Raw genomic sequence first — 26,130 nt, 5'->3', positions numbered from 1 at the left:
GCGTGATTTGCTGAAGATCACAAGACTTCAAAACCTTATTGATTGGGCACTCACACATGATAGCGTGTATGTTGAAGCCACAGGCCACTCTGTGGAGTACAGTCTCTCCTCCCACCTTTCCCTGAATTCCAGGCTCTCAGGCTCTCCCAGCAAGTGCTGCTGCCCACAAAGTCATTTTGATGGCCCTCAAGGCATATCCTATTACAAGAAGAGGAAGAAGAGAAGGAAAGAAAATGACAGAATTTCCTCTTATTCTTGGTCAAATAGCTCCCACTGACAAAACTGCCATTTCAACCATCACAAAGAATGTTCCTCTCTATCCCCACCTCATTCATACACTAAATGACTGATATTTGAAAATTTTTTCTTATAACCTATGCAGCTAATTAGCTGACCCCTTAAAAAGAGAGGGGCATCCACTTTTGCTTGGTTAAAAAAAAATTAGTCATTGACAAATTGCTTAGATTATTTTTTAAAAAAAGTGATTACATTTCATATTGTAGCACAGAATGTCTGCCCTCCCCTTTTCTGCCTGCCTAAGCTGATGTGGTGTTCCAAACTTTAACCAAATCCTCCCTGGACCAGGAGGTCTCCTCTCCCTTCCACCATTGCCTAATGCCCCTGCCTGCCCCTACTCCAGCCGCCAGCACATTGTCTCTGATGCCATCTGGGTGTCATTTCCTCCACAAGGCCTCAAGCCCTTCAGAGGCAGAAGCCACAGGCTCCTCTTCTTTGTTTCCTTTGCCACTCTTAGTTTCTAAGAAAGACTTGATGGACAAGTGTGAGTGAATGACATTGGCAGAGATCAGTCAAGAATGTCTTGGCGACTCGCCTGTGGTTGGAAAAATTGTTCTGAAATTGAAGGTAGCGATGCTCGTGCAGTGGTGGACTATACTTGCATTTTCTAAAGAAGATGGAAATAACTACACTGATACTATTTAATATCTATTCTCACTGAGTTCGTGTTGTCTGCATTGTGTCTTTAGGTTATACTAAATGAAAAGTAACTGGAAAAAGAAAGTAATTGGTAGCCAGTTATCGACTTATTTTTCTTTTCCTCTTTAAGCCACTTTTCCAGGTATGTGGGAGAGAACGGTAACAATAGGGAGTGCTGGCAAGACTTTCAGTGTGACAGGTTGGAAGGTAAGAGAAGGAGGGTACTGCTGGGCTGGGGGTGTAGCTCAGGAGTAGAGCCCATGCTTTGCAAGTGAAAGGCCCTGGGTTCAATCCCCATAGGAGGCTGTTACACAGAGAGCCCCTGTCTTGGAAATAATAAATCAATTAATTAATAACAATAATAATGAAGCTCATAATTTAATTTTTGTACAATATTTTGCATTTTAAATGCATGAATAATATATGTGGAGTTTTATACTTAGTGATCTTTTCCATTTTTATTGATTTGTTTGGTTCTCATGCAAGCTTCATCCTATTTGTTTTTAATTACAAGTATTTATTTGGGGACTGGGCGATGTGTGCTGTGGTGTGTGAGTGTGTGTGTGTGTGTGTGTGTGTGTGTGTGTGTGTGTAGGGCAGAAGGTAATATGTAGGAGTCAGTTTTCTTCTTCCACCATGTGAATCCCAGAGACTGAACTTGGGTCCTGGGGCTAGGAAGCAAGCAAATCCTTACCCTCTGAACTATATCACTGCCCCATCTTTCATCCTTTGAGACCGAGTAATTTCCTTAAAAGAAAAAAAAATAAAGCAATTTTAAATGCTATGAATGATCAACTTATGATACTTTTTTCTTTACAAAAATATTCACATATGAAATGAGAAAGATAACACTGGCTAATCCTCCAGCTTTAACTGTGACCCAAACAGTAAGTGTTTTCAGCAATGCTAATTCTTTTCATTCTTAACAGCACAGTATAAAGTGGGCAAGGTTTTCATCCCTGTTTTACAGACTATAAAACTAAGTCACGGTAATTTTTACTACCTGCCTGAGATTACACTGCTAATAAAGACAATCCAGGGCAGGTAGCCTGCCTTCAGAGTCCCTGCACCAACCACTGTCCGGTTGATCACGGCAACGCATTCATCAGGATCTATAATCCTGAGCCACAGGGAGTAGAAGCAAGAAAATCAGGAACCCAAATTCTCTCTGGCTAACTTATGAGTTCAAGGCTAGCCTGGGCTACAGGAGATACCGTCTCAGTATCTCCTGTATTATTTAACAACGAATAATGTCCCAGTTAAAATTCAGTTCTCTTTCAGCCTTACCGACGCTAGACAGGGAGGGCTAGCAGACCAGAGGAATGGGTAGAAACCAGTGTGCATTAGTTGTGGAGGAGTCTTCTGAGCCATTGTACAGAATTACTTGTGCCTGTACTTAGAGCAAGTATAACTTCTGGCTTTTATTCCTCGTGAGCCCCAGAAGTAGCACCTCAGCAGAGAGAAGGGCTCACAGTGATCACAGGTTTTGTTAGCTTCAGGAGGCAGGGTGAGTGATGAAGACAGACCTAGGAACTTCACGAAAACAAGTGTTGCCCCGCTTTTCTCCTGGGGACATTTCTGAACTACCTGTGTTTGTCATTTGCAGTAACTGCTCTCTTAGATATGATATATATCCTTAGATTGGTTTTTGAAATCTGCTTTTCTCTTTTGCCAGCTTGGCTGGAGCATTGGCCCTCATCACCTGATAAAGCATCTACAGACTGTTCAACAAAACACTGTGTACACTTGTGCAACTCCTCTACAGGTACATGTTGGCCTTTGTGCATGCAGGAATTAAACAGCTTCCTCATGAGCAAGTCCTTCTAACGCAGTTTGGGAATTCTGGGGCAGACAGATAGTCAATGGATAAAGTTCACTGGGTGTGGTGGTGCATGCCTGTCATATTAGCATGACTGAGGCTCAGCCAGGAGAGTCTTGAGTTCAAGGCTGGTCCAGGCCACACAGAGACTTTAAAGCATAGCTGGACAGTATAGGAAGACCCCATGGGAGGTGGGAGCGGGCAGAGAACAAAGAGTATTTGGGAAGCTACATGGCGTCTGCCTGTCTCTTCCTTCTTTCTCCCTGCACTCAGTTAATTTTCCCGCCTACCTATATTCTGCCCTGCCACAGGCCAAAGCAGCTTCTTTATTAACCAATGGTAATAAAACATATTCATAGCATAAATCCCACATCAGTATGTAAAGGCCTAATAGATGGTAGACTCTTTCTCCCAAGTGAGTCTTTTTCTTGAGCACATGTCTTAACCTCCCAAACTGTGGGATTACAGTCAAGTGCCACCATTCCTGGCCCTTAATGCATATCTTTGTTAAACGGTTGCTATTTTGTATACGTTTATAGAAACAGATCTATTTATCATTCTCCTCTGAATACCCCAGATACTGAAACAGTGTTCTAGTTCTAGAAGGCAGTTGAGGCACAAGAGAACAAAACTACTGAGCCCGTTGAACTTGTTTGGTGGTTTTTCGTTCAAAGTTGTCTACCCAGTAGGAAACAATCCCATTGTTTTCAGTGATTCTCTAAAATAACCTTATGAAAAAAGGCTCGTTCCAAAACTCTGTTTTATTATAAGTTCATTTTTATCACCTCAAAATAAAGCCATTTATTCATTGAAGATTTACTGAAGATTAGAGATTTTACAAACAAAAAACAACTGCACTCAGGGAGCTTAACATCCAGTAGAGGGACATAAATAACAGAGACGCTTTTAAAATATATTATGTCAGGTTTTGATAGATACAAGGAGAAGGTGGGGAAGAAGGAAGATGTAATGATCCAGGTTGGGGAGTGTATGATGTCATATTGGGTAATTCTTGTGGAGAAGACAGCATCTGGTTTACACAGAGAAGAGCCCTGTGGCCTGAGAGAACAGGGAGGGTGAAGTAGACAATATAACTGTCATATCATAAACATAGCTGCTGGGATGAGGTCACCAAGGAGGAAGAGTAAGAGAATCTCAGATCTTGAGCGGTAGCTGGGAGTCACATCAAGTTGGCCCATGTATGTCACTGTTAGGACTGAGGGACATGGGACGCCGTGGCAGTTTTGATCGTAAGTTATCAAATGGAGGCTGGAGCTTCTTTGAGGGAGAAGGTAAGGGAAGAGTTCCACGAGAGAAATATTAGTGCATTAAACCAAGGTGAGAACGGCAGAATTGATGAGGAGAGATGGGACTCTGGACATAGCTGGAAGATTAAGTCAGTGGTGTTTGCTACTGGACGACATAACCAGGCTTGAACAAGAAAAATCCAGATACACTTAGCACAGCCGTTTGTGTCTCTGTGCTCTGGATTTCCCAGGGCAATGACTTCTATCGTCAATGGACAGATTGCTCATAGAGGTACAGCTGAGATCCTAGAACGTTTCCTGGGGCATCTTAGTCGCTATTTCAGAAAAATCCACAGACAGCTGCGTTTGGATGCTGTTTTCCTAGTGTTGAAGAATTGCTGATTCTGTCTTACTGCGAAATTCTCCTGCCACAGACTTCCCTCTTGCCCCCTTCCCACCTCATCATGTTCTGTCTTTTGCTACAGTTCTCTCACACAGAACAGATTTTCTTCTGCCCTTTCCACCTCACCTCTCTACCCACCCTTCAGTACGCACTAATTGGAGGTTTTACGGAAGCCGGAGCCACACCTATGTTGTGAACTGTTCTGTCCCCAGCTCTTACTGAAATGGCTCACTTTGCCTGCCAACCCTCTAGCCGTCTGCTTGGTAGATCTTTGTGCTGAATTCCTCCTGTGATTATGACTTGTTTTTATCGTCCTGCCCTGACATGTTTCTCAGGCACCTGCTTGATCCTTACTGGCTTAGTCTGGGAAAGTCATTGTAACAGAATACTAGAGACTTTGTAGCTTATAAAGAAGAGGGATTTGTTTCTCATGGATCTGACGGATCACTGCCAGATAAGGACCTGCTACCTCATTTGTGTCCCCTTTCCAGTGTGTTCTCCCATGGAAGTGGTGCTAGTACCATTCCTGAGGCCTCTAGTCTTCTGGCCTAATCACCCTCAAAGGCCATACTTGCTAATGCTCATTCCTTGGAGACCAAGAACTCACCATATGGAGTAGGAGGAACACAAACATTAAGTTCTTTGCTCTATATTATTGGTTTTTCTTGGTCCCACTTCTCTGTTCTCTTCTTGAGTCACCACCGCTGGAGAAGTTGCCCACACAGTCTACATACTTGTTTCTAGCCCCCATTTCACGTACATCGCCTTGCTGTGGTCAGGATGATTTTAGCATTTCCTCTGAGGAACAAGGAACTTGTATTGGCTTGTCTACACAGCAGGCCAGCTTTAATTTCCTCCTGTGCTGTCCTAGGTAACGGAAAACACTGACTCCCCGTCACCTCTCTGGACATTCTTTAGTCTGAGATTTAACAAACTGGATGACGGCTCACCCCAGTAGAAAACAGTTCATGTCTTTTGTTACCAAGGACACCATATTTATGTGACACCTCTTTTTTGGTTTGGATTTCTATGTCTTCCTTTGTTTGTCATATTAGATTTAAACATTTACATAAAACTTCCTCCATCAACCCAGGGAGCTGGATAGTTCACAGGAATCTGGCTGTAACTTCCTGAGTGACTTCCTTGCCACAAATCTTAATTGGATGACCTTTATTTATTCTTCCAGTAAATTGAGCCATAACTGACATTACCATGCTCTCCCCTCCCCTTTATATCTTAACATGCAGGCAGCCTTGGCCCAGGCCCTTTGGACTGATATCAAGCGCATGGATGACCCAGTGTGTTACTTTAATTCTCTGCCAAAGGAATTAGAAGTAAAAAGAGATCGGATGGTCCGTTTACTTAACAGCGTTGGCCTGAAACCCATCATCCCTGACGGGGGTTACTTCATCATTGCCGACGTGTCTTCCTTAGGTTTGTGAAGCCTTTGCTATTTCACATCTACAGACACGTATGTTTGAAAGGAAAGCAGAGACATATGAGGGAAAGGTGCCCAAGCCAGAACGCATTTTATCTCTAGGAGGGATGATTTCAACACTTTCAACAGCTCACTTTCCCTTCAGAACTTTTACTTGAACTTTCACTCCTTGTAAATTGCTATCAGGTTGATGTTGTTCCAAAGTGTTCTCTTACAGAACTGTTCTCACTGTGTTCCAGGGTGTACCTGGAAATTCTGAGTGTGAAACGGTACACTTGAAATAGTTCACGAACATTTTTCTAACTTTTCTAAATGCTGTTTGGTAGATGCTGTGAAGCCTCGGGGAATACCTGCTGTTTGCAGAGGTGAACACTAAGAACAAGGGGAGTGACTGACATCTGTTGAGACTCTACTATATGCCAGGCTCTCAAATACCATCTTCTAGAAAGCATTGCTAGTGCCACCCTTGCAGGCAGGAAGTTTTACAAAGCCTGAAGTAACTTCCCAGAGTCGTGCATATGGAATATCCACAGTTATGCTTCCAACACATGGCAATATTGACTCCTTTTACATGGGGTATGGGCACCAGCCAAGGCTCATGTGTGGAGGGCAGAGGACAGCGTTGGAAATCACTTCTCTCCTTCCACCATGTGGGCTCTGCACCTTGACTTCAGGTCACTAGACTTGCCTTCAACTGATGCTGATGGCATGATCCTGACCTGTCACCCACAAATCTTCAAGCTGGAAGTATAATAATGAATAAGTATATAGGAATCTTGTTGGCCTTGGCGCCAACCTATGCAGATCCGCAGATCCGTTTACAAGATCTGGGATTTGAGGACCTTAAAGAATGAATGGGTAGGATTACAGTCAAACACTACAGACAGCTTTGCTTCATTTAGTGTACTTTCTTACATAAATGTAACAAAGAAAACCATGATCCAAGGAAGGTTGTTTGGGTTCAGAAAAACATGATCAGAAAAATATGTAAACCAACACCAGTGAGCACAAACTAAATAATATTAACATCCTGAATATTAACAGCCCTCTCCCAGAACTATCTCAGGACAGACCAGTCTTAACACGGTTGCCTGACACAGGCTGTAGATTGTCTCTGGGAAAGCAAGCAAGGCAGAGGACCCTATCCAGATTCAGGGCACACGGAGGATAGCACTCAGCATATCCTTTCCCCAGATTGGATTCTTTAGCTATGTTCTGACATCCAACAAGAATAAACATACCTTATAGATTGAATGTAAATGTTTGTCACGGGAGGCGTGAAGCCGCCACATCCAAGAGTAATCCAGGGACAAATGTACCTGAGGTAAAAGGCCCTCTGCCTTTTTTCCTGGAGCCACTCTCAGAGTTCCCCGAGGCACCGTTCACCATGCGTCATTCCTTTGGCCATGTTCCGACAGTTTTTACACAAAACTTATATTTTTTTAATACTTAAAAATATTATTAATAATAAGTCTTTGATACTCATTATTGATTATGATCACTCTAATATGGTTTTCAATATTTTAGATTGTAATAACATTATATGCCACTGAATTTGAAACTGAAGTTTCTCATTTATGCTAAATTTTAGAAACCTAGAGGAAATAAAGGAAAATTCAATTTTATGTGAAAAATGAATGTATGTTAGTTTTTTTGGGGGGTGGCAGCATGAACATAGGTTCATTATGAGAAAGTGGGGACTCTCCTTAGCTCTGGATTCATGTAGGAATCATTTTGCTATACACAAGCATTAGACATTAGTAATTTTTTTTCATTATACCAGGTTTCAGAGAACTGAGATGCTAGACTTTCTTGTAGTTGACGCTTGAAGTCCTTTCCAGGAAGTGGTCACAACTACTGGCCCCACCTTGGGCTGCAGGGAAGGCTTTCATGGGTTTTTACGGAGTGCCTGTCCCAGAACACACCCTTATCTTGGTGAAGAGCCTTCTGAACCCCAGGAAACTTGTTTAGACTGGGGCGCCCTGTGGCTCTCGTCTGACCCACATCCAGTTTCTTCCCACCAGCTACTCTTTCAATTTCAAATCTTCAAGGTTTTCCACCCAAGTTCATTTATTGAGAAAATAGGTGGAGGACACCTGGGAAATGACCCTTGAGGTTCTCCACTGGATCAGCTTCCCCAAGACAACAGACTACAAGGAAGGATTTATCTCAGGGTTGCCCTAAGCGCCCTTTCCACATTGCCTGAGCCGGTGCATCCTATGCCCACATCCTGTTCGAGTCTAAGTTCTGGATACAGTGTGGTTAGGTAGGAGCCAGAGAATTTGGATGGAAAGCCTTTTCTGATATCCACTCTTTATGACATGCTACCTATGGGGGAAATATTAACATCTCAACCTCTCCTCACAAACAAACTTTCATTTACTGTTTGTGGATTGTTTCCTATACTAGAATTTAGTTCTCCCCCATTTCTAGACATAAAAATTAAAATTTCATTTAGTGGTTGCATCAGAATAAAGGTAGCTGGGAGGCTTGGAAAGGAGAGATGGCTCAGTGGATAAGAGCACATATTGTTCTTGCAGATCAGAGTTCAGTTCCTGACACCCGAGTTAGGCAGCTCACAACAGCCTAAAACCCCAGCTCCAGGGCTCACACTCCCTCTTCTTGCCTTCTTGGGTACCACACATACACATACAAAACCCATGTACACTCCCATATGCATATACGCAATTAAAATCAAAATAAATAATTTAAAAGGAAAATGAAAATAGCCAGGCATGGTGATACACGTCAGTAATCCCAGCATTCAAGAAGTTAAGGCAGGACAGTTGTTACGTGTTCAAGGTCAACCTGTGATACATAGTCCCATACAGCCTGGACTACCATGGGAGATGCTATCTCAAAAGTTATAAAGAGAAAGAATAAAGGCAAAATGTAATTACCATAATACCTTGCAATGCAGGACAATGGAAGACTAATGGTTATTGAAAACATATGGTATGGCAGGTCTTGTATTCAGAACTGTGTTACTAGCACCTTCTCAAGAGAGCCGTGTGACATTGGTGCTGCCGTATCCTCACTGAGAGATGGCAAAGCCTGGCATCATGCCATCTTCTTTCTGGAGAAGCAGTGCTCTCCATGGCTTCCCATGCCCTGCTCTTCCGGGGCTGGAAGCTACATGGACATGCATGGTCCACTATGTGTGAGTGCCGCCTCAGTATGTCAATCATTCTCAGCGTGTCATGTAGATGCCAGCGCAGCGAGTCAATGACCTCTAGACAGTTCTGGGTGAAACCTGTGTGAGTCAGGAGAAAATCTGAATGGTGACGGGCTTCAGCGAAGCCCTTGTCGCAGACTAAATCCTTCCTCCGCTCACCTTTCCCTGTGGTTGCAGATGCTGACCTCTCTGACATGAAGGGTGATGAGCCTTATGACTACAAGTTTGTGAAGTGGATGACAAAAAACAAGGTAACATTCACTGACCCTTGCACGGCTGCGATGTAGCAAGCTTATCAAGGAGCTTGTGCGTGTGCTTTGAGTGACAATTCTAGCTTTGTTTCTCCTCCTTTTCTTTATTTTAGAATCTTGGTTTACCTGAGCTTCGATTTTTGAGACAGAGTCTCACTATGTAGGCTCAGCATGTCTGGACCTTGCTGTGTGGAGCAGGCTAGCCTTAACTCTGGGAGATCCGCCTGCCTCTGATTCCCCAGTGAGAAGCAAATGTACTGCCCTGATTGCAGCCTTCATCCAAACAGTCCACTTAGGGCTTTTTGAGGGATTATAAAAATATTTTTCTTTTTAAAAAATAATGACCAAACAGTGTCTATTTCTGGAGTCTGTGGTCTCTTCGGTGACATTTGGAATGGGTGTGGTTTTTCTATTACATCATCTCCCTTGTTTTCCAGAAACTGTCAGCCATCCCTGTTTCAGCCTTCTGTGACTCGCTGTCTAAGCCACAGTTTGAGAAGCTGGTACGGTTTTGCTTCATTAAAGTAAGTTTCTGTATTCTGACAAAAGTATCTTGCATTCCAACTTATGAAGCACCTTCTTTCCTGTTTCTAAAAATGATATACAAAGTGATGTTTTTTTAAATTTGACTCGGTGCCATGAAGTTAACTGTAAGTCAGTATTCTGCCTCTGTTTGCTGTTACTGTTGTTTTCAGTTTACTTATTCATTTGTGGTTTCTTGAGACAGGGTCTCACTCTGTGGCCCAGGCTGCCCTCTAACTCGTGGCAATCCTCTGGTCTCAGTCCTACAAGTGTTAGGAGCCACCATCCCTGAGTCATAGTTTTTTTCAGGGGAACGAATATAATCCTACACCCTCTTCTAGCCTGTGTAGATGGATATCTGCACATTGGAATCCTTACATGTGCGGCATATGCTCACACAGACACATTCACATACACATGGCTTTTTTAAAGAAAAATGAATTCTTAAATGAAAACGAAAGATGTCTCCATGGCTAACCAAGAGCATTCATCACCGTTAGACCACTCTAGAAGATCTGCTGTTCTTTTTTTTTTTAAATTTATTTATTTATTAAAGATTTCTGTCTGTTCCCCGCCACCGCCTCCCATTTCTCTCCCCCTCCCCCAGTCAAGTCCCCCTCCCTCGTCAGCCCAAAGAGCAATCAGGGTTCCCTGCCCTGTGGGAAGACCAAGGACCACCCACCCCCATTCAGGTTTAGTAAGGTGAGCATCCAAACTGCCTAGGCTCCCACAAAGCCAGTTCGTGCAGTAGGATCAAAAACCTATTGCCATTGGTTTCAATTACTTGAGTTCTCAGTAGTCCTCATTGTCCGCTATGTTCAGCGAGTCCGGTTTTATCCTAGGCTTTTTCAGACCCAGGCCAGCTGGCCTTGGTGAGTTCCCGATAGAACATCCCCATTGTCTCAGTGTGTGGGTGCACCCCTCACGGTCCTGAGTTCCTTGCTCGTGCTCTCTCTCCTTCTGCTCCTTATTTGGACCTTGAGATTTCTGTCCGGTGCTCCAATGTGGGTCTCTGTCTCTGTCTCCTTTCATCACCTGATGAAGGTTAATATTCAGGAGGATGCCTATATGTTTTTCTTTGGGTTCTCCTTATTTAGCTTCTCTAGGATCACTAATTATAGGTTCAATGTCCTTTGTTTATGGCTAGAAACCAAATATGAGTGAGTACATCCCATGTTCCTCTTTTTGGGTCTGGCTTACCTCACTCAGGATAGTGTTTTCTATTTCCATCCATTTCCATGCAAAATTCAAGAAGTCCTTGTTTTTTACTGCTGAGTAGTACTCTAATATGTATATATTCCATACTTTCTTCATCCATTCTTCCATTGAAGGGCATCTAGGTTGTTTCCAGGTTCTGGCTATTACGAACCTGATAGAAGAGAAAGTGGGAAGTACTCTACAACACATGGGCACAGGAGACCACTTCCTATGTATAACCCCAGCAGCACAGACATTAAGGGCCTCATTGAATTAATGGGACCTCCTGAGACTGAGAAGCTTCTGTAAAGCAAAGGACACTGTCACTAAGACACAAAGGCAACCCACTGACTGGGAGAAGATCTTCACCAACCCCGCAACTGACAAAAGTCTGATCTCCAAAATATATAAAGAACTCAAGAAACTAGACCGTAAAAGGCTAATCAACCCAATTATAAAATGGGGCACTGAGCTGAACAGAGAATTCTCAACAGAAGAAGTTCAAATGGCCAAAAGACACTTAAGGTCATGCTCAACTTCCTTAGCGATCAGGGAAAGGCAAATCAAGACAACTTTAAGATACCATCTTACACCTGTCAGAATGGCTAAAATAAAAAACACCAATGATAGCCTTTGCTGGAGAGGTTGTGGAGAAAGGGGTACACTCATCCTTGCTGGTGGGAATGCAAACTTGTGCAACCACTTTGGAAAGCAGTGTGGTGGTTTCTCAGGAAATTCGGGATCAACCTACCCCTGGACCCAGCAATACCACTCTTGGGAATATACCCAAGAGAGGCCTTATCATACAACAAAAGTATATGCTCTACTATGTTCATAGCAGCATTGTTTGTGATAGCAAGATCTGCTGTTCTTAAGATGTTATTGCTGGGCTATAGAGTAAGTAGCTCAGTAGAGCAAGCACTTGCTGAGTAAACACGAGGACCAGGGTTCTGATCCCCAGAACCCACGTAAAAGCAAGATAAATAAGGCAGTGGCCTGTAATCCCAGCATTCTAAGGTGGAGGCTGTGTCCCCAGGCCAAGCTGACAGCTACACTAGTCCATAGCTGGTGAGCTGTGGATTCAGGGAGAGACCCTGCTTCAATATATAAATATGAAGAGTAATAAGGAAATTATCAATGTCAGTTTCAGGCCTTTATAGGTTTACACACACATACACACGCACACCCATACACATGCAAAGCAAGCACATACCGTACATACATACATACTACATGCATGTTATGGCTACTCAAAACACTGTGACTGAGACCTAGGCAATCTCTATACTAACTCCATTCATCCAAAGTCTACCTAATATAACATAAATACTTTGTTTTGTTTGGTTTTCATGTTTGTTATTTGAGTCAGGGTTTCTCTGTGTAACCTTGGCTGTCCTGGAACTCAGTGTGTAGACCAGACTGGACTTAAATGCACAGAGATCCACCTGCCTCTGTCTCCTGAGTGCTGGGATTAAAGGCTTGTGCTGCCACCACCCAGTAGTAAATAGTATTTTTTACAACAGAATAATGTGAATATTTGGTTGACTAAAATATAAAAGAAAAAGAAATACCATCATAATGGCTGGCCTAAAAAAAAAATCTAAGCCCTAGTGTCCACTTACAATGGAGATATATTAATGTAAGTCTTGTTCAAAATACTGTATGTTGAAAAATGCATTTACCACAACCACATTATTGAACAGCGTATCTTAGCAATGCAGGCGCCTGGCGTCGCAGCCATTTACCTTTCGGATCATGAGGCTCCTTGCTACATACAGCCCAGCACTAGGAAAGAGTATGAGAATATCCTACCATATATTATCAGTCCCCCAAAATATCAAAATTCAGATCATGGTTGCTACTGAATATCTGTCATCATAAAATCATAACATAGCCAACAAGCCACCACAAGTCAGAGGCCATCTTTATAAACACATTGTTTGAAAATACAAACATAATCGCCTGAAGGAAAAAGTCACCATAAGGCTTCAGTTTTATGTGGGAGTGGTAGCCTACAACCTTTAATCTCAGAACTCAGTTGGGGGACACAGAAGCAGACAAATCTCTGAGTTCAAGGCTAGCCTGATCTACATAGTGGGCTACACAGAGACGTTCTGTCTTGAAAAACAAAGCATCCGCTTTACTCCAGTAAACACAGCCCTACCCCTTTTCTCTTCTTGGAAATAATTCAGAGAGTTGTAAAATGATTTCACAAACTACCCAGCATACAGGGAATGGTTGCCAAGTGTCATCAAAGTGGTGGTTAAAGGAAAGGATGCCTAGAAAGGATCTGTGTCTCAAATAATAGGTGAAGCCAATGGACCAAGAACAGTAGAGATTGCAGATGTTCTGACGGTGGAAGAAACAGGACACAAGTCTGCAGTCATGTTGTGTAAACACTGTGAGCCTGGGTGGAAAGGAAAGTCTATTTGGGCTGTGATTTCCTCATTCGTCTGTCAGTCTCACCAAAAGTTGCATTGAGACAATATGGAGGAAAGGTCTCAGTTAGGACATGGAGTTAATTCCCAGTTGGCTGACCTCGCCAGCTCTACATGAGTTGTATTAAACTTGTTGATGAAGAAGAGAGAATTCTGTTGTCTTCTAGCACTGCCCTTTTCTGGTATTCAGGCATATATGCAGACAGAGCACTCACAGCTAAAAATATGCATAAGTCAATAAAATGTAATAAAAACCATATTGCCGATTCAACAGCTAAGAGGATTTGTTTTCAATAATCATAGCCGTTTTTCTCAGAGTATTGATTAGAATGACTTATTTTTCTTATTGAAAGCCAACTATAGTAAATAACCCAGTGTTCACAGCTAAAGAAATAAAGCCTGAGTATATGATTGGATTTTAATGGCAGTCATTAGAACTAAACACGAAAACTGCCATGACAGGTTGTCTTGGGGAACGGAGGGATTGACAGGGAAATGGGGGGAGGCGTTGCCTATTGGTTTTCAATATTGTCGCCTCTGAACTCATGACTTCTTTCTCTAATTATAATTAATGGGATAACTGCTTTCCGTTTTTTAGTTTTTGTTTTTTTAAGTATTTTTATTTGTGTGTGTGTGTGTGTGTTCATGTAGGATAAGAGAGATTCATCCTATCCCCTGGAGCTGGAGTTTCAGGCAGTTTTGTGTGCCACCCACGCCACATGAGTCCTCTATAAAATTAGTGCACGCCTTTAACCTCTGAGCCATCTTCCCATTCCGCCCTCATGTTTTGTTTTGTTTTTTGCATTTGTGTTTTTATTTTGAAATTCTTTCTTCACCTAAAACTAAATATTTTCTTATGCCTTCTATGGTTTTTGTTTCGTTTTGTTTTTTTAGAGATAGCAATTCTCTATGTACCTCTGGCTGTCCTAGAACTCACTCTGTAGACCAGGCTGGCCTCAAGAGATTCCCTGCCTCTGTCTCCCAAGTGCTAGTATTAAAGGCCACCACCACCACGACGTGGCTTTATCTTCTATATTTAAATATTGCTCTATCTTGAGTTCATATTAATATGTAACAATGCGATTCTTTTATTAATTTCCAGAAAGACAGCACACTGGATGCCGCTGAAAAAATCATCAAGGCGTGGAACAGCCGGAAGTCTTGATGTGAACCGGTGCGAGTGTTTCCAGCCTCTTTCAAGGGCTTTCTACTCAGTGCTGCCACCTTGTGGGCACTAAGAAGAAAACATCTCAGGACAAACATTTCCATCGCCTTTCCAAAATGAACCCCATTCCTAACAATAGTCAGTAAATTCTGATTTTATTCGTCTGGAATATATTAAAATACCTGACATGGTAATTTTGTGAGAGTCAGTTTCTCTATGTTGTATTTTCTCACAAATGGAAACAGAAATCCCATTTACATTTCCCATACCTGATGTGGTAGCATTAGCCCGCAATACCAGCGCTTGGGAGGTAGAGGCTGGAGGTCATCCTGGACTACATGAGACTCTCTCAATAAATAAAACAAGCAAAAATAACACATACTTCATATGACGCGTGTCTTTGAGGATTACTAGCCCAGTCTGTAGAATGCATAGTAAACAAACTACAGACACGTGGTATCGGTCAGTTTCACTTCCCCATAGTGAAACTATGGAACCAGCCAGCTATGTGGGTGCCTCCAGCTTCCTCCCAAGGACACTGAACTTTGCTCCTGGCTTTGCTTCTCTGTTCTAAGCGCTGCCATGCCTTGGGGTGGCTTTGAGGTCTGTAAGGGCAGCCTAGGTTTCACATCCCTTGACCTGTTGCCTCGGCTGCCGTTCACCTCTGCACCAGCTGAGCCACCACCCACTCCCTTGGCCACACCTTGAAAGTGTCATCACTCAAGGCCGGTTCACCTTTGAGACGGAAAGTCGTCTCTGTAACCACCTGTCCTCTAGTTCACGGTTTCCTGAACACCTCCCATCCTCCAGGTCCTGTTTTCATGGCTGAGTTCTCTCTCCCCTCTCCCCCTCCTCTGTCTCCCTTCTTCCCTCTCTCTGTCCCTTTTTAAATGTACTGCAATTTGGAACCCAGTGTTTCTCAGAAAATGGTCCATAGCCCTCTTACATCAGCATCAACTAAGAGCCTTTTAAAAACAGGCCCTTCCCCTGAGAGCTAATAAATAATCTCAGGACCTGACCTCTCTTCTGGCGATTTTTTCACAGATTACAATGTGATTGGCTCTGCTGTACTTCACTGGGCCTTCAGTGTGATTCCTATTAGACTTCACAACTACGCTCACGTCCTCGCCTTCCCTGGGCTTCATTGTTCTGTTGCGCTGGTCAGGACACCGACTGATCGCCAAGCTGTTTGAACTTGCCTAGTCAGCCAAAAATGAGAACTCCAGCCGGTGGGGTTGAAGTTCTATGCCTGCACCAGGGTTGCTGGGCACAAGCGGGTATAACCTAGCAGCTGCGAGTTCACCTCCTTAGCCTTTGATAGTGAGTTTTCCCTACCTGTGACCACATCAGCGATTGCTAATATTCTCTATGATAGGAAACCAAAAAATCCACTCTCTCGTCTTCTTCCCACATCATGCCCCACCACCAGCAACACAGCTAAGTTGGAGTAAAGTCAGAAACCGCTTGCGATGTACCTGACCTGGCATTTGTCCTTTCTTCATCTACATAGTAACAAAGGTCATCCCCGAACCTGTCCAGGCCACACAAGTCGCAGGTAGTGATGGAATAGGGAAGGTTGTTGCTTGAAAATTGGGTCCAACTCTCAAAAGGAGAGCTCGTAGTTGGGAATGGAGCTCAGTAGTACAGTGCTCACCTAGCACAAGCAAGGCCATGTGCTTGAGTCCCGGACCAAAAAATAGTAAGGCTTAGAACCCTGGAGACAGTTGTTACACAGCCTACAAGCTTCACAGGAACCTCAGCCTATCAGCCCTGCTGAGAACATGGGGAGGTTTTCACCTGGCCTTGAGCCTGCCCTCTGCAGCCAGCCCTGTATTCATTCGGTGGCCATCTCAACACCTTGGCTCCAATGATGTTTCTTCTCACTCTGACAGACATAGTTCTATTTTCTTGTGTCTCTTCAGAAATGAGTCATGTCCACCCCTCTCCATCTTACAGTTTTCTTTCTAGAATTCTTTCCTCTACTGTTTTCATTCTCCTACAGGTAAAATTCTTCCTTCTTAGTTTCTCTTCCCTCCTTTCCCTCTCTTTCCCACCTGTCTTCCCTTCAACAAGTAAGACCTCATGGTTGTTCATCAGTGAACAAATAGACACATAGCTCTACCCAGGCCACGACAACTCTTATAAAGGAAGACATTTAGTGGGGTGCCTTGCTTACAGTTCAGAGGTTTCGTCCATTACCATCATGGTGGAGAGCATGGCAGCATGCAGCCTGGCGTGCTAGAGCTGAGAGTTCTTATATCTTATCCTCGGGAAGTCATCTCTCTCTGGGTGTCACTTGACTATGTATGAGAACTCAAAATACACCTCCACAGTGACACACTTCCCAAACCATACCTATTCTAACAAGGCCACACCTCCTATTAGTGCCACTCCCTTTGAGGACCATTTTCTTTCAAACCACCACAGCTAGGTCAGCCTTGGTGTCGGATGTGTGAGCAAACACTCTTTAGGATGTTTCTCTCAGATTGATTTTACATGAGATTACCATTAAAATGGATGGATTTTGTTTCATTTTTGAATTTTGTGAACTGTTGTTCCTCTCGTTGAGATGTAAAGGTTGTGTTATTTGCTTTTGTGATGAGGATCAAATCACTGCCCCAGGAGTGCACTGCGCCATTCAGCAACACCTCTAGCCCTGGAAATAGTGGGCTTGGTATCAAACAGGTTACCTTTATAGTATGGACAGCTGGATCAAACAAAAGGCGACACACAAACAGACATGAGATTCTGCACCGACCAGCCCCCTAATCACATAAAACAAAGGTTTGAAATGAGCAGTTTTATATGTGTCTGCACACACAATTGTTCCCTTTCTCTGGAGAACCATGACTGATATGGACAGGTCAGCCACAGGATCCATAAGCCATCTACATATTCTCCCATTAGATAAGTCATCCTTTGACGTCATCTTGTCACTAACTAAACACACAGATACTTCACAAAAATAAGGAACTTACGAAGACTTCTTGTACTCCAGAGGAAATACAGCAAAACTACAGTTTCACTATTAAAACACAAGGTATGCCCTTTCCTTTGGCTGTCTTTACTGTTTAAGCTAAAAAGTCAAGTTACTGAATTCCTCAGCTTTTTGTGCAATTCGTTCTAAGTGTCTTAGAAGGTAACAGCTGGGGGAAAAGAAAAAGACTTTTGTCCTCTGTCCCTTGAGCTTCTTTCCCCTGGAATGCAGTGGCAAGGAATGGAGATGCAGTCACCATCCCGCATTCTTGGAGGAAGTAGCATGAGGGTGTGTGTCTTCATACTAAGGAGTACAAAGTGCAGAAAGATGCAAAGAGGTTGGGGCCGGCCCCTGGAGGCAAACGAAGCGAAGCTGCCACCACACCTACTAACAGACTTTGTCACGCACAAGGTAAATAAACCTCTATTTGTTTAACCAATTGCAATGCTTTCTATTTTCTGTGGTTGAAAGTATTGTGACAGAGTGCGCAGGTCATCCTCCTAGAAGATCCATTGATCGGAGGCAAAGAGAAAGCAGTCCCTCTCTTAGTAGGCGCCATCAGACTCCAGGGAAAAGAGGTTGGGGCATGGGAGGATGTTGGAAAGTGGGGGGAAGAGTTACAGCAAATCTTCTAAACTCAGGAATTTCCTCCATTTTAACAATGAAAGCAACTCTGCAACCACACAATTACCCAACATTTTAAATGAAAACTTACTCCCAGGTAAAACTCAGGGCTTCCCAAGGGGATAAACCCCAGGGTAGAGAAAAAGAAAACAGAAACCTCAACCACCTTTCTGAGACTTGAGAGTTTCCTTGTATTGGTGTTCGGAGAATACAGATCATTACTCCACCTTACCAATTAAGCCACAGGTTCCCCTGCTGACAAGCAGCCATCTTGGGATCTATCTAAACTAAATTGTAGTGATAACTGGATTTTCTAATCAATATTGACTTCACCACACCACACAGAAGCTCCTTTCCTTAGACTCACACCCAGAATTTGTGAAAGAAATATTACATAATTAATGTTGGAAGCATTATTTTTTGTAAACTCTCAGTTGTCTATAAACTCAATAAATAGGCCACTTGACCGGAAACTTCCAAGCTAGGAAGTTTCTAATACGTAGCTTTCTTTCTGCATAGATTCCTAGGTTAATTCACTATAGTTCTACTTTTGGGGTTCGTGACACACTCTGTTAAACAACTGGGTGTGAAAAAGTAAAGTTGCATGAAAATTCCCATCTTCTAAACCTCTTCCCTCTTGGTAAAACACTGGCATCATGCTTCATCTTCTAATGCAAATACTTTGAAGAGCCCAGGACCTTACAGTGTTCGCCTTAGAAGTTAGTTTAGAATGAATGGCCGCACTGTTTGATGAACTATTGCCTCTGCTAATTGAGAGGATACCATTTATTTTAATGTATCCATAGCTTTTTCTCCTTCCAAGGAAACAAAAACAAAACCTCTTCCCCAACGTAATGTATATCTTGGTTTCCATCTTGAGGTCAACATATTTTTAAAGTATAGAGGCTTTTTTAATTCAGCAGGTTTTTTCTATTATCCAATATCTCTGTGCACTTGTCATTCCTCTCTCGTTAGCATTTTTAAAAGACCTAACAATTGGAATACTCTATGCTGAATACATTTAAGAGTTCAGTCAGGCAGTGGTGGTACACGCCTTTAATCCCAGCACTCTGGAGGCAGAGGCAGATGGATCACTGTGAATTAGAGGTCAACGTGGTCTACAGAGTGAGTTCCAGGACAGGCTGGCTCCAAAGCTGAAGTAAATCTTTGCTAAAAAAAAAAAAAAATCAATGAAGGCTTCTTTTGGGCCTTGTATAATTTTAGTAAATGACTGTGTCATTTACTAAATTTCCTGATTCTTCAACCCTGTCCCAAGCAGTCAAACCTGGTATGTGGCATAGAGCCAAGGTGTGATCATCAAATGTAACCTGCTTTGCAACTCAGCATAATGACCTTTACCAAGAATTTGATCTTGGGAAATCTCATAACCCCAAGCCCTACCTTGTTGTTCTAGGACCCTAGCTTCATCTCTCTAACACATTTTTCATTATATCTGAGCACCAGCTTCCAATACTGCTGTAACTAAAATTTTCCAGATCTGTGGAATAGTTGTATTCTAAGTGGCCCGTGAATTTAACATCTGCTTTATAAAAGTGGATGCATGCCATATTAAACTATTGCTTCCGTAAATCTCTTCAAATCTAACGTTTCTATAGGATACCAGTTAACTTCTGAATAGCCTTGGGGGTGCCAATCATCTGGTGGTCATTCTGGAATGGTAACTGGATAAATTAAGGCCAATTTTCTAATAACCTTGGGCTGCTTCTCTTCAGTTTCATAATGCAATGGCGCTGTAGGTTCTCCTCTAAACTCTTCTGTCCTTGTGTGAATATTTTTCTTAATTTTTCTTAGTTTCATTAGTAACCCTTTCTAAAGACTGCATCTTATCAGTCAATTTTTTATATTTGGAACAGAAAGCAAACAGCTTTTTTAGGGATAGATAAAACATTAATTACCAAACTGATAGGAGTATCATTGACACTATGTCAATCCCAGCTAAGTTGGTTATCTCTCCATTTATTTTTTTCATTTTTTTAAATTATCCATTGTGGAATCATACAGAGACCTAATTCCCTGCATCGTAACAATGTTTCCCACTGGGGACTGCAGTGTGTGGTCGTGATCACAACAACTTCAACAGAAGCCCAAGCTGGTGTCAATGCAGCTGGCCTGGTGTGGCAGTCGCCCAAGGAGGGAGTCCATGGGAAGCCCACAACCCACAGGGAGGGGGAGCCTGCAGCCTGAAAAGCAGACGTGTAGAAGAAGCCTGTGTGGCAGGAAGTGAGGGCACAGGGCTGCCATAAGGCAGAGGCAGCCAGCTATGGCCAGCTTACTTCAATGACATTTGGAGCCCAGGTACCTGTGGGTTTGGGGCCAGCAATGGGTGGCAACTGGTGGCTCTTGTAGAGAGGCTGCAACAAGAAAATCCCAGACTCCCTCAGAGGGCATGGGGCAAGGGAGGGCAAGCCAGCCGTGGCAGTGGCTCTAGGAGTTGCAAAACCAGTGACAAGTGGCTAACTCATGATAAGTGGCTAACTCATGACTTCATGCCCCGAGTTGGACACCAGATGATGCATTTATCTGATTATATTTTAATCAATAAACTCGGGAGTCAGATATCAGGGTAAGGACCCAAATGATCAGAGAAGCGGTGAAGAAGTGACCAGTGACCTATCTCTTTCGTTCCTACGTGCAAAAGGACCAATAAGAAGCTAGAGCTAATGGGCCAAGAAGTTATTTAATTAATGTAGTTTCTGTGTGATTATTTTGGTTCTGGACAACTGGGATGAATAAGCGGCCTCCTACAACAGCATACCTTTAGGATGGGATTCAAATTTTAAAGTCATTCTTCAGTTTCATATACATTTTATACAAATCGCCTGAAGGTGATTTTATATAATGTTTTAAGTAATTATATTCATGATATAACAAAATCCAATGTATGGAAATTTCTAATGGAGATATGCTAATACAGTGGCTTTCAACCTTCCTAGTCTTGTGACCCTTTAGGACAGTTCCTCATGACTTTGCGGTGACCCACAACCATGCATTATTTTCATTTCTACATTATAAGTAATTTTGCTACTGTTATGAATTGTAATGTAAATACCTTATTTGCAGGCTATCTGATATGGGACCCTAAAGGGGTTGCAACCTACAGGTTGAGAACCACTGTACTAATAGGACTTAAAATCATTTGAATTTTGGAACATGTCAGGACTCAGATATTCATAGTGGATATGCTTAATCTTTATTTCCAAGAAATTAAGAAAGGGTGTTGCTGTAGAGCCTAGGCTTGCCTCAGACTAGAATTTGTGACTCTCCTGTGGTGACTTCCTGAAGTATTGAGATTGTAGGTTTGCATCCAGCTCTAAATCCAATTTTTTTCTCACTTTTCAATAAAAAGTTCTTGAAGGATGATCTGTCACGGAAAGGTTTAGTTGTTTTAAAGCAAGCCGAAGTGTAGCTTGTATCACATGACTCTGGCAAAGAATCCCACCAATAAATCAGCATTAATTTTTCTTCATTATTATTCAAGAACGGCATAGGTATTTTTTTTAAAAAAAATGCATGCAGTGTGGAGGTAAGAAGCATGTGCATGTATGTGCCCATGCACATGTGTTCTTTATCATTCTCCACCTTTTGTTTTGAGACAGGGTCTGTCCTTAAACCCAGCACTCACCAACTAGCTAGAGTGGCCAGTTAGCCAGCTCCAGGGATCTACTTGTCTCTGTTCCCCTGTCCTTAGGTTAGAGACACATGTGCCTAAACTGGCTTTTTTGCAAGAGCCTTGGGGATCCAAACTCAGGTCCTCATGCTTACACAGCTGGCTCTTCACCCAGTGAGACATCTCCTAAGGCCTGCAGGTAGTGGTGTTTTAACTTTGTAGATATCATATAAATCAATATATTCTGGGTGTCTGCTAAATGCAGATGGATCCCTCACAAAGGTACAAAGAGGTCCCAGCATTCCAGGGATTACTGTGTTTACTTTCAAACAGCTGAAGGAACAGAATCAGCTTTGGGGAAGTGTTGCTTAGAAAATGTCCTGGGACACGGATTGGCTTTAATCACTAAGCTTCATGGGGATGCATACTACTTCCTAATCCAGTCGTAGGCAGCTTCATGGTTTAGAACATGATGCCTAACATTGCAGGTTTCCTACTTCAAGTTTTCATCTTGTTTGTAGCTTCCTGCAAATCTGGGTAACATTGTATGGGCCCTCTTAGTGAATACAGTATCTCCTAGTCTCATTCCCTCACTCTGGGCCTCAGAAGAAGGATTACTGGCCAGAAGGGCTTTAGCAGAGAAAGCTTTTTTGGAGTCTTTCCAGGTAAATTTAGAACACTGTGAGCAGTGCACGGCAGGAATGAGGGAAGGACATCACAGCTACACCCTGTGGTCATCCTTTAACACCTTTGAAGTTTTAAGTTGCTTGTGAGTGCATTTGAAACTATGTAGTCATGTGGAATAAAGTTCTTAACGTGTGGTTTTCATGGCAACAATAGACTCCAATATTAAAATGCAGTCTCCAGGTGGAGAGATGGCTCAGTGTTAAAGATCACTTGCTGGTCTTGCAGAGGACCAGAATTTGGTTCCCAGCACCCATGTTAGGCAGCTCATCCAATTGCAGGCCCAGGGATCCAAAAACCTCTTCAGGCCTCACCATACACAGGTACACATAAGTTAAAATAATAAAACAAATTTGTTTTTGTTGTTGTTGCCTTTTTAAAAAAATACAGTCTTTAACAAACAGGCCAATAGTGGTGGTTTGTGTCTGCAATCCCAGCACACAAAAGACAGAGGTAAAAGAATTTTAAGCCTTGCATGAGTGAGACTCTATAACTAATGAATAATAATAATGATAATAATAATAACAATAATAATAAAAGGAAATCTGTCTTAAGGGGAACAGGGATAAAATTTCCATAGTCTCTCAGCTCATCAGAGGACTTGATTAGTAAAACAGATTATAAGAGCAAATGTAATCTAGACTAAGCAAATATACTTAAAAAGATTTGGGGATCCGGGCAGTGGTGGCGCACGCCTTTAATCCCAGCACTTGGGAGGCAGAGGCAGGCAGATCTTTGTGAGTTCGAGGCCAACCTGGTCTACAGAGTGAGTTCCAAAACAGGCTCCAAAGCTACAGAGAAACCCCGCCTCAAAAATCAAACAAACAAACATATATATATATATATACATATATATATATATATTTAACTTTTAAAAGATTTGGGGAAAATTATAGTATCATTCAAATTCTTCATGGCTCTAGTATTATAAATTTGGAGTTATTATTTGAGCAAAATACAAACTTCAAGATGCAGAAAACAAGGTTAGGAAAGGTGGCACATGCCTTTAAAACCCAGCACTTAGCAGGCAGAAACCCATAGATTGCTATGATTTTCAGGCCAGCCTGGTCTACATAGTCAATACCAGGATAGCCAGGGCTATGGAGAGAGACCCTGTCTCCAAACAAAACGAAACAAACAAAAGATACTGGGGGGGGGGGGGGGAGGGCAGCAACATTTTTGAACCACAAGGCTTAGGAATTTACCTAATTAGGGTACGAAGGGAATGGCGAAACTTAAATACAGAAAAGCTGGGATCTGGTGCTACAAAGCACTCTGGTAGAGATGCATCAACCATTTTCCAGAAACTAAGCCCAACTAGGAGGCTAGATAGCTACTCTGGGGAGGAACTGTCCAAGCTCAGCAGGGAGTCTATGTGGGGGGGGGGCAATTATCTACTCTCTGTAGGGGATCTGTGGGAAAATTTCTGTAGGAGGTTTATCTGGGAAACCTAATCTCAGTAAGAGGTCTTCTTTGTGGAGTGTCTTCTTTGTGCAGTGTCTCTTGGAGGACAGGGAGTAGCAGTTGATACTTAGTGCACACCATGTTCACATTAGTATGTGGGCCAGACAAAGGGTTTGCCATTGCCAGGAGTCTGAGGCATTGGAGTTTCACATGGCCATGCTCATGTCAGCAATACACATCCACTCAGGACCTCATCCACGCTCCACAACATCCTTAATGTTATCTTTTTGAAAACCAATATGGTGGTTGTTTTAATCACCATTTAAGGGATCCAAAACAAACCTGCTGCTCCATCCACACTGAGGGATAATGTGCTTTCATTCCTTGTGTCTTGCCCTCTGATTCCGAAGAAGGAGAACGTTTTGGTTCTTTGTTACAATCCCCTAACAGTTAAAGTCTGGGTGTGACCACATAATATGTGGAGTTTCCCCAATGAAAACCTGGGTTCATTCTCAAACGGAGAACGAGCCACAAATAAGATTTCAAATTAATCGTGGGACAAACAGAGCTGGTAAATTCAATATCACATGTACAAGAACACTTAACAGTGAGATATGGGCCAGGAACATTTCAGATATGGGAACACTTGATCGACCAACTCAAGCGTCCTTGTGCGAACAATTGGTAAGAGTATTTTGGATTGCAGCTGCCTCGTAAAATTGAGATCACAGGATTGCTGTGGGCACGCTCTTATTAAACCCATCCACTGATCTTCAACTCAATGGATCTAAACTTTGATCCAAAGTCTGTATTAGGAGACATGCTGCATGAATTCTGAAGCCAATTTGTCGGGATTCTAATCCCAGCTAATCCCAGCGCTGCCATTTCCAAGATGCATAACTTAGTTACTCAACAGTTTTATACTTCCAATGCTCCATCTACAAAAGGGGACAACTCATAGAGCTGTTGACAAGATTTACGGACGTAATGTCTCCATAGATTTACATAGTTCCTGGCACACAGTAAATTCTATTAAGTTGGTTGCTACTATTATTAACCCAATTTCTCTTTTTTGGTTCCTCCTCCACCTCCCTAAATTAAAATAACGTTTCGTAATTAAGAAATCAAAAAGCCAATAGATGTTTCTACAAATATATCGCATATATTTCCCAAGGTACAGTAATTTTGAAGCCAGACAGAAGGGAAAGTAATGAGACACAGAAAGAGGCCCTCATTCTGGAATCTGGCTGGCCATCTGTTCTTCCTCAACCTAAGACTTTCCTAACAAATGTTAGCCAGTTCCTGTTGAAGTGAAATTGTCATCTTAGCCAGTACTATTATCCTGGCACTTCTCAAACAGGCGTTTTCGTATCAGTGGTTTTGAAAGTGAGGGCATGAGAGATGTGTCATGAACTTTCAGAACAGTATGCCAGAGCTGGGTGTAGCTTATGACTATAATCCCAATACTAAACAGCCAAGGGCAAGAGCATCTCCATAGATCTGAGGACAGTCTGGGCTATAGAGTGAGCACCAGGTTCATACTGGGTTCCATAATAAGACCTTGACTCAAAAACAAAATAGGACAATAGAGTGTACCTCAAACACTTGGGAGACAGAAACAGGAGGATCTCCATGAGTTTGAGGCCAGCCTGGTCTTCATAGCAAGTTCCAGGACTGACAGAGCTACACAGAGAAGCCCTGTTTTGAAAAAAATAAAATAATGAAAATAAACATCAAGACTTTAGTTTAAAAATTATTATGATCTCACCAGGCGGTGGTGGCTCACGCCTTTAATCCCAGCACTCGGGAGACAGAGACAGGCGGATCTCTGTGAGTTTGAGGCCAGCCTGGTGTACAAGAGCTAGTTCCAGGACAGGCTTCAAAGCTACAGAGAAACCCTGTCTCAAAAAAAAACAAACAAACAAACAAAAAAAACCCATAAAAAGTCTTATTCTAAAAATTATTATGATCTCTTGCATATAAATGTACAGAAAATATTACTTCTCATTGTAGTCAAAGCTGGTCTAAGTCTCTGGTTCTCAGGTGATGAAACTCAAAGGTGCATGTGGTCTTAAACTCAAGATCAGAAATAAAATCTGGACATGAGGATGCAAAGACCTTAACAATTGCTTTGTTAGTGCCACACTAACAAAGAAACCCTTGCAAGTCTGCAACAAAAGACCTGGGAGGAGGACAGGGAAATGTCGCCAGTTGCTCTGCCT

At 42.5% G+C, this 26,130-nt stretch overlaps 1 protein-coding gene across 2 annotated transcripts in view; it reads left to right on the top strand.

Annotated features, from left to right (window-relative positions):
* The window catches only part of Kyat3 (kynurenine aminotransferase 3), a 33,426-nt gene extending 18,641 nt beyond the window's left edge, over positions 1-14,785 (top strand). For both annotated transcript variants that reach the window (XM_041650231.1, XM_041650240.1), the window contains 6 exons: positions 1,067-1,143; positions 2,612-2,701; positions 5,653-5,839; positions 9,196-9,269; positions 9,707-9,793; positions 14,529-14,785. In XM_041650231.1, coding sequence (XP_041506165.1) covers positions 1,067-1,143; positions 2,612-2,701; positions 5,653-5,839; positions 9,196-9,269; positions 9,707-9,793; positions 14,529-14,591 — 578 coding nt within the window. In that variant the 3' untranslated portion in view covers positions 14,592-14,785. The remainder of the gene's footprint in view (positions 1-1,066; positions 1,144-2,611; positions 2,702-5,652; positions 5,840-9,195; positions 9,270-9,706; positions 9,794-14,528) is intronic.
* Positions 14,786-26,130: the final 11,345 nt, after the last annotated feature.

The sequence above is a fragment of the Microtus oregoni genome, unplaced genomic scaffold, assembly GCF_018167655.1.
Source record: "Microtus oregoni isolate MIOR12 unplaced genomic scaffold, Mior012 000000F_ref0000247, whole genome shotgun sequence".
NCBI lineage: Eukaryota > Metazoa > Chordata > Mammalia > Rodentia > Cricetidae > Microtus > Microtus oregoni.
Note: the sequence above shows the minus strand (reverse complement) of the source record. Positions and strands in the feature narration are given on the sequence as shown.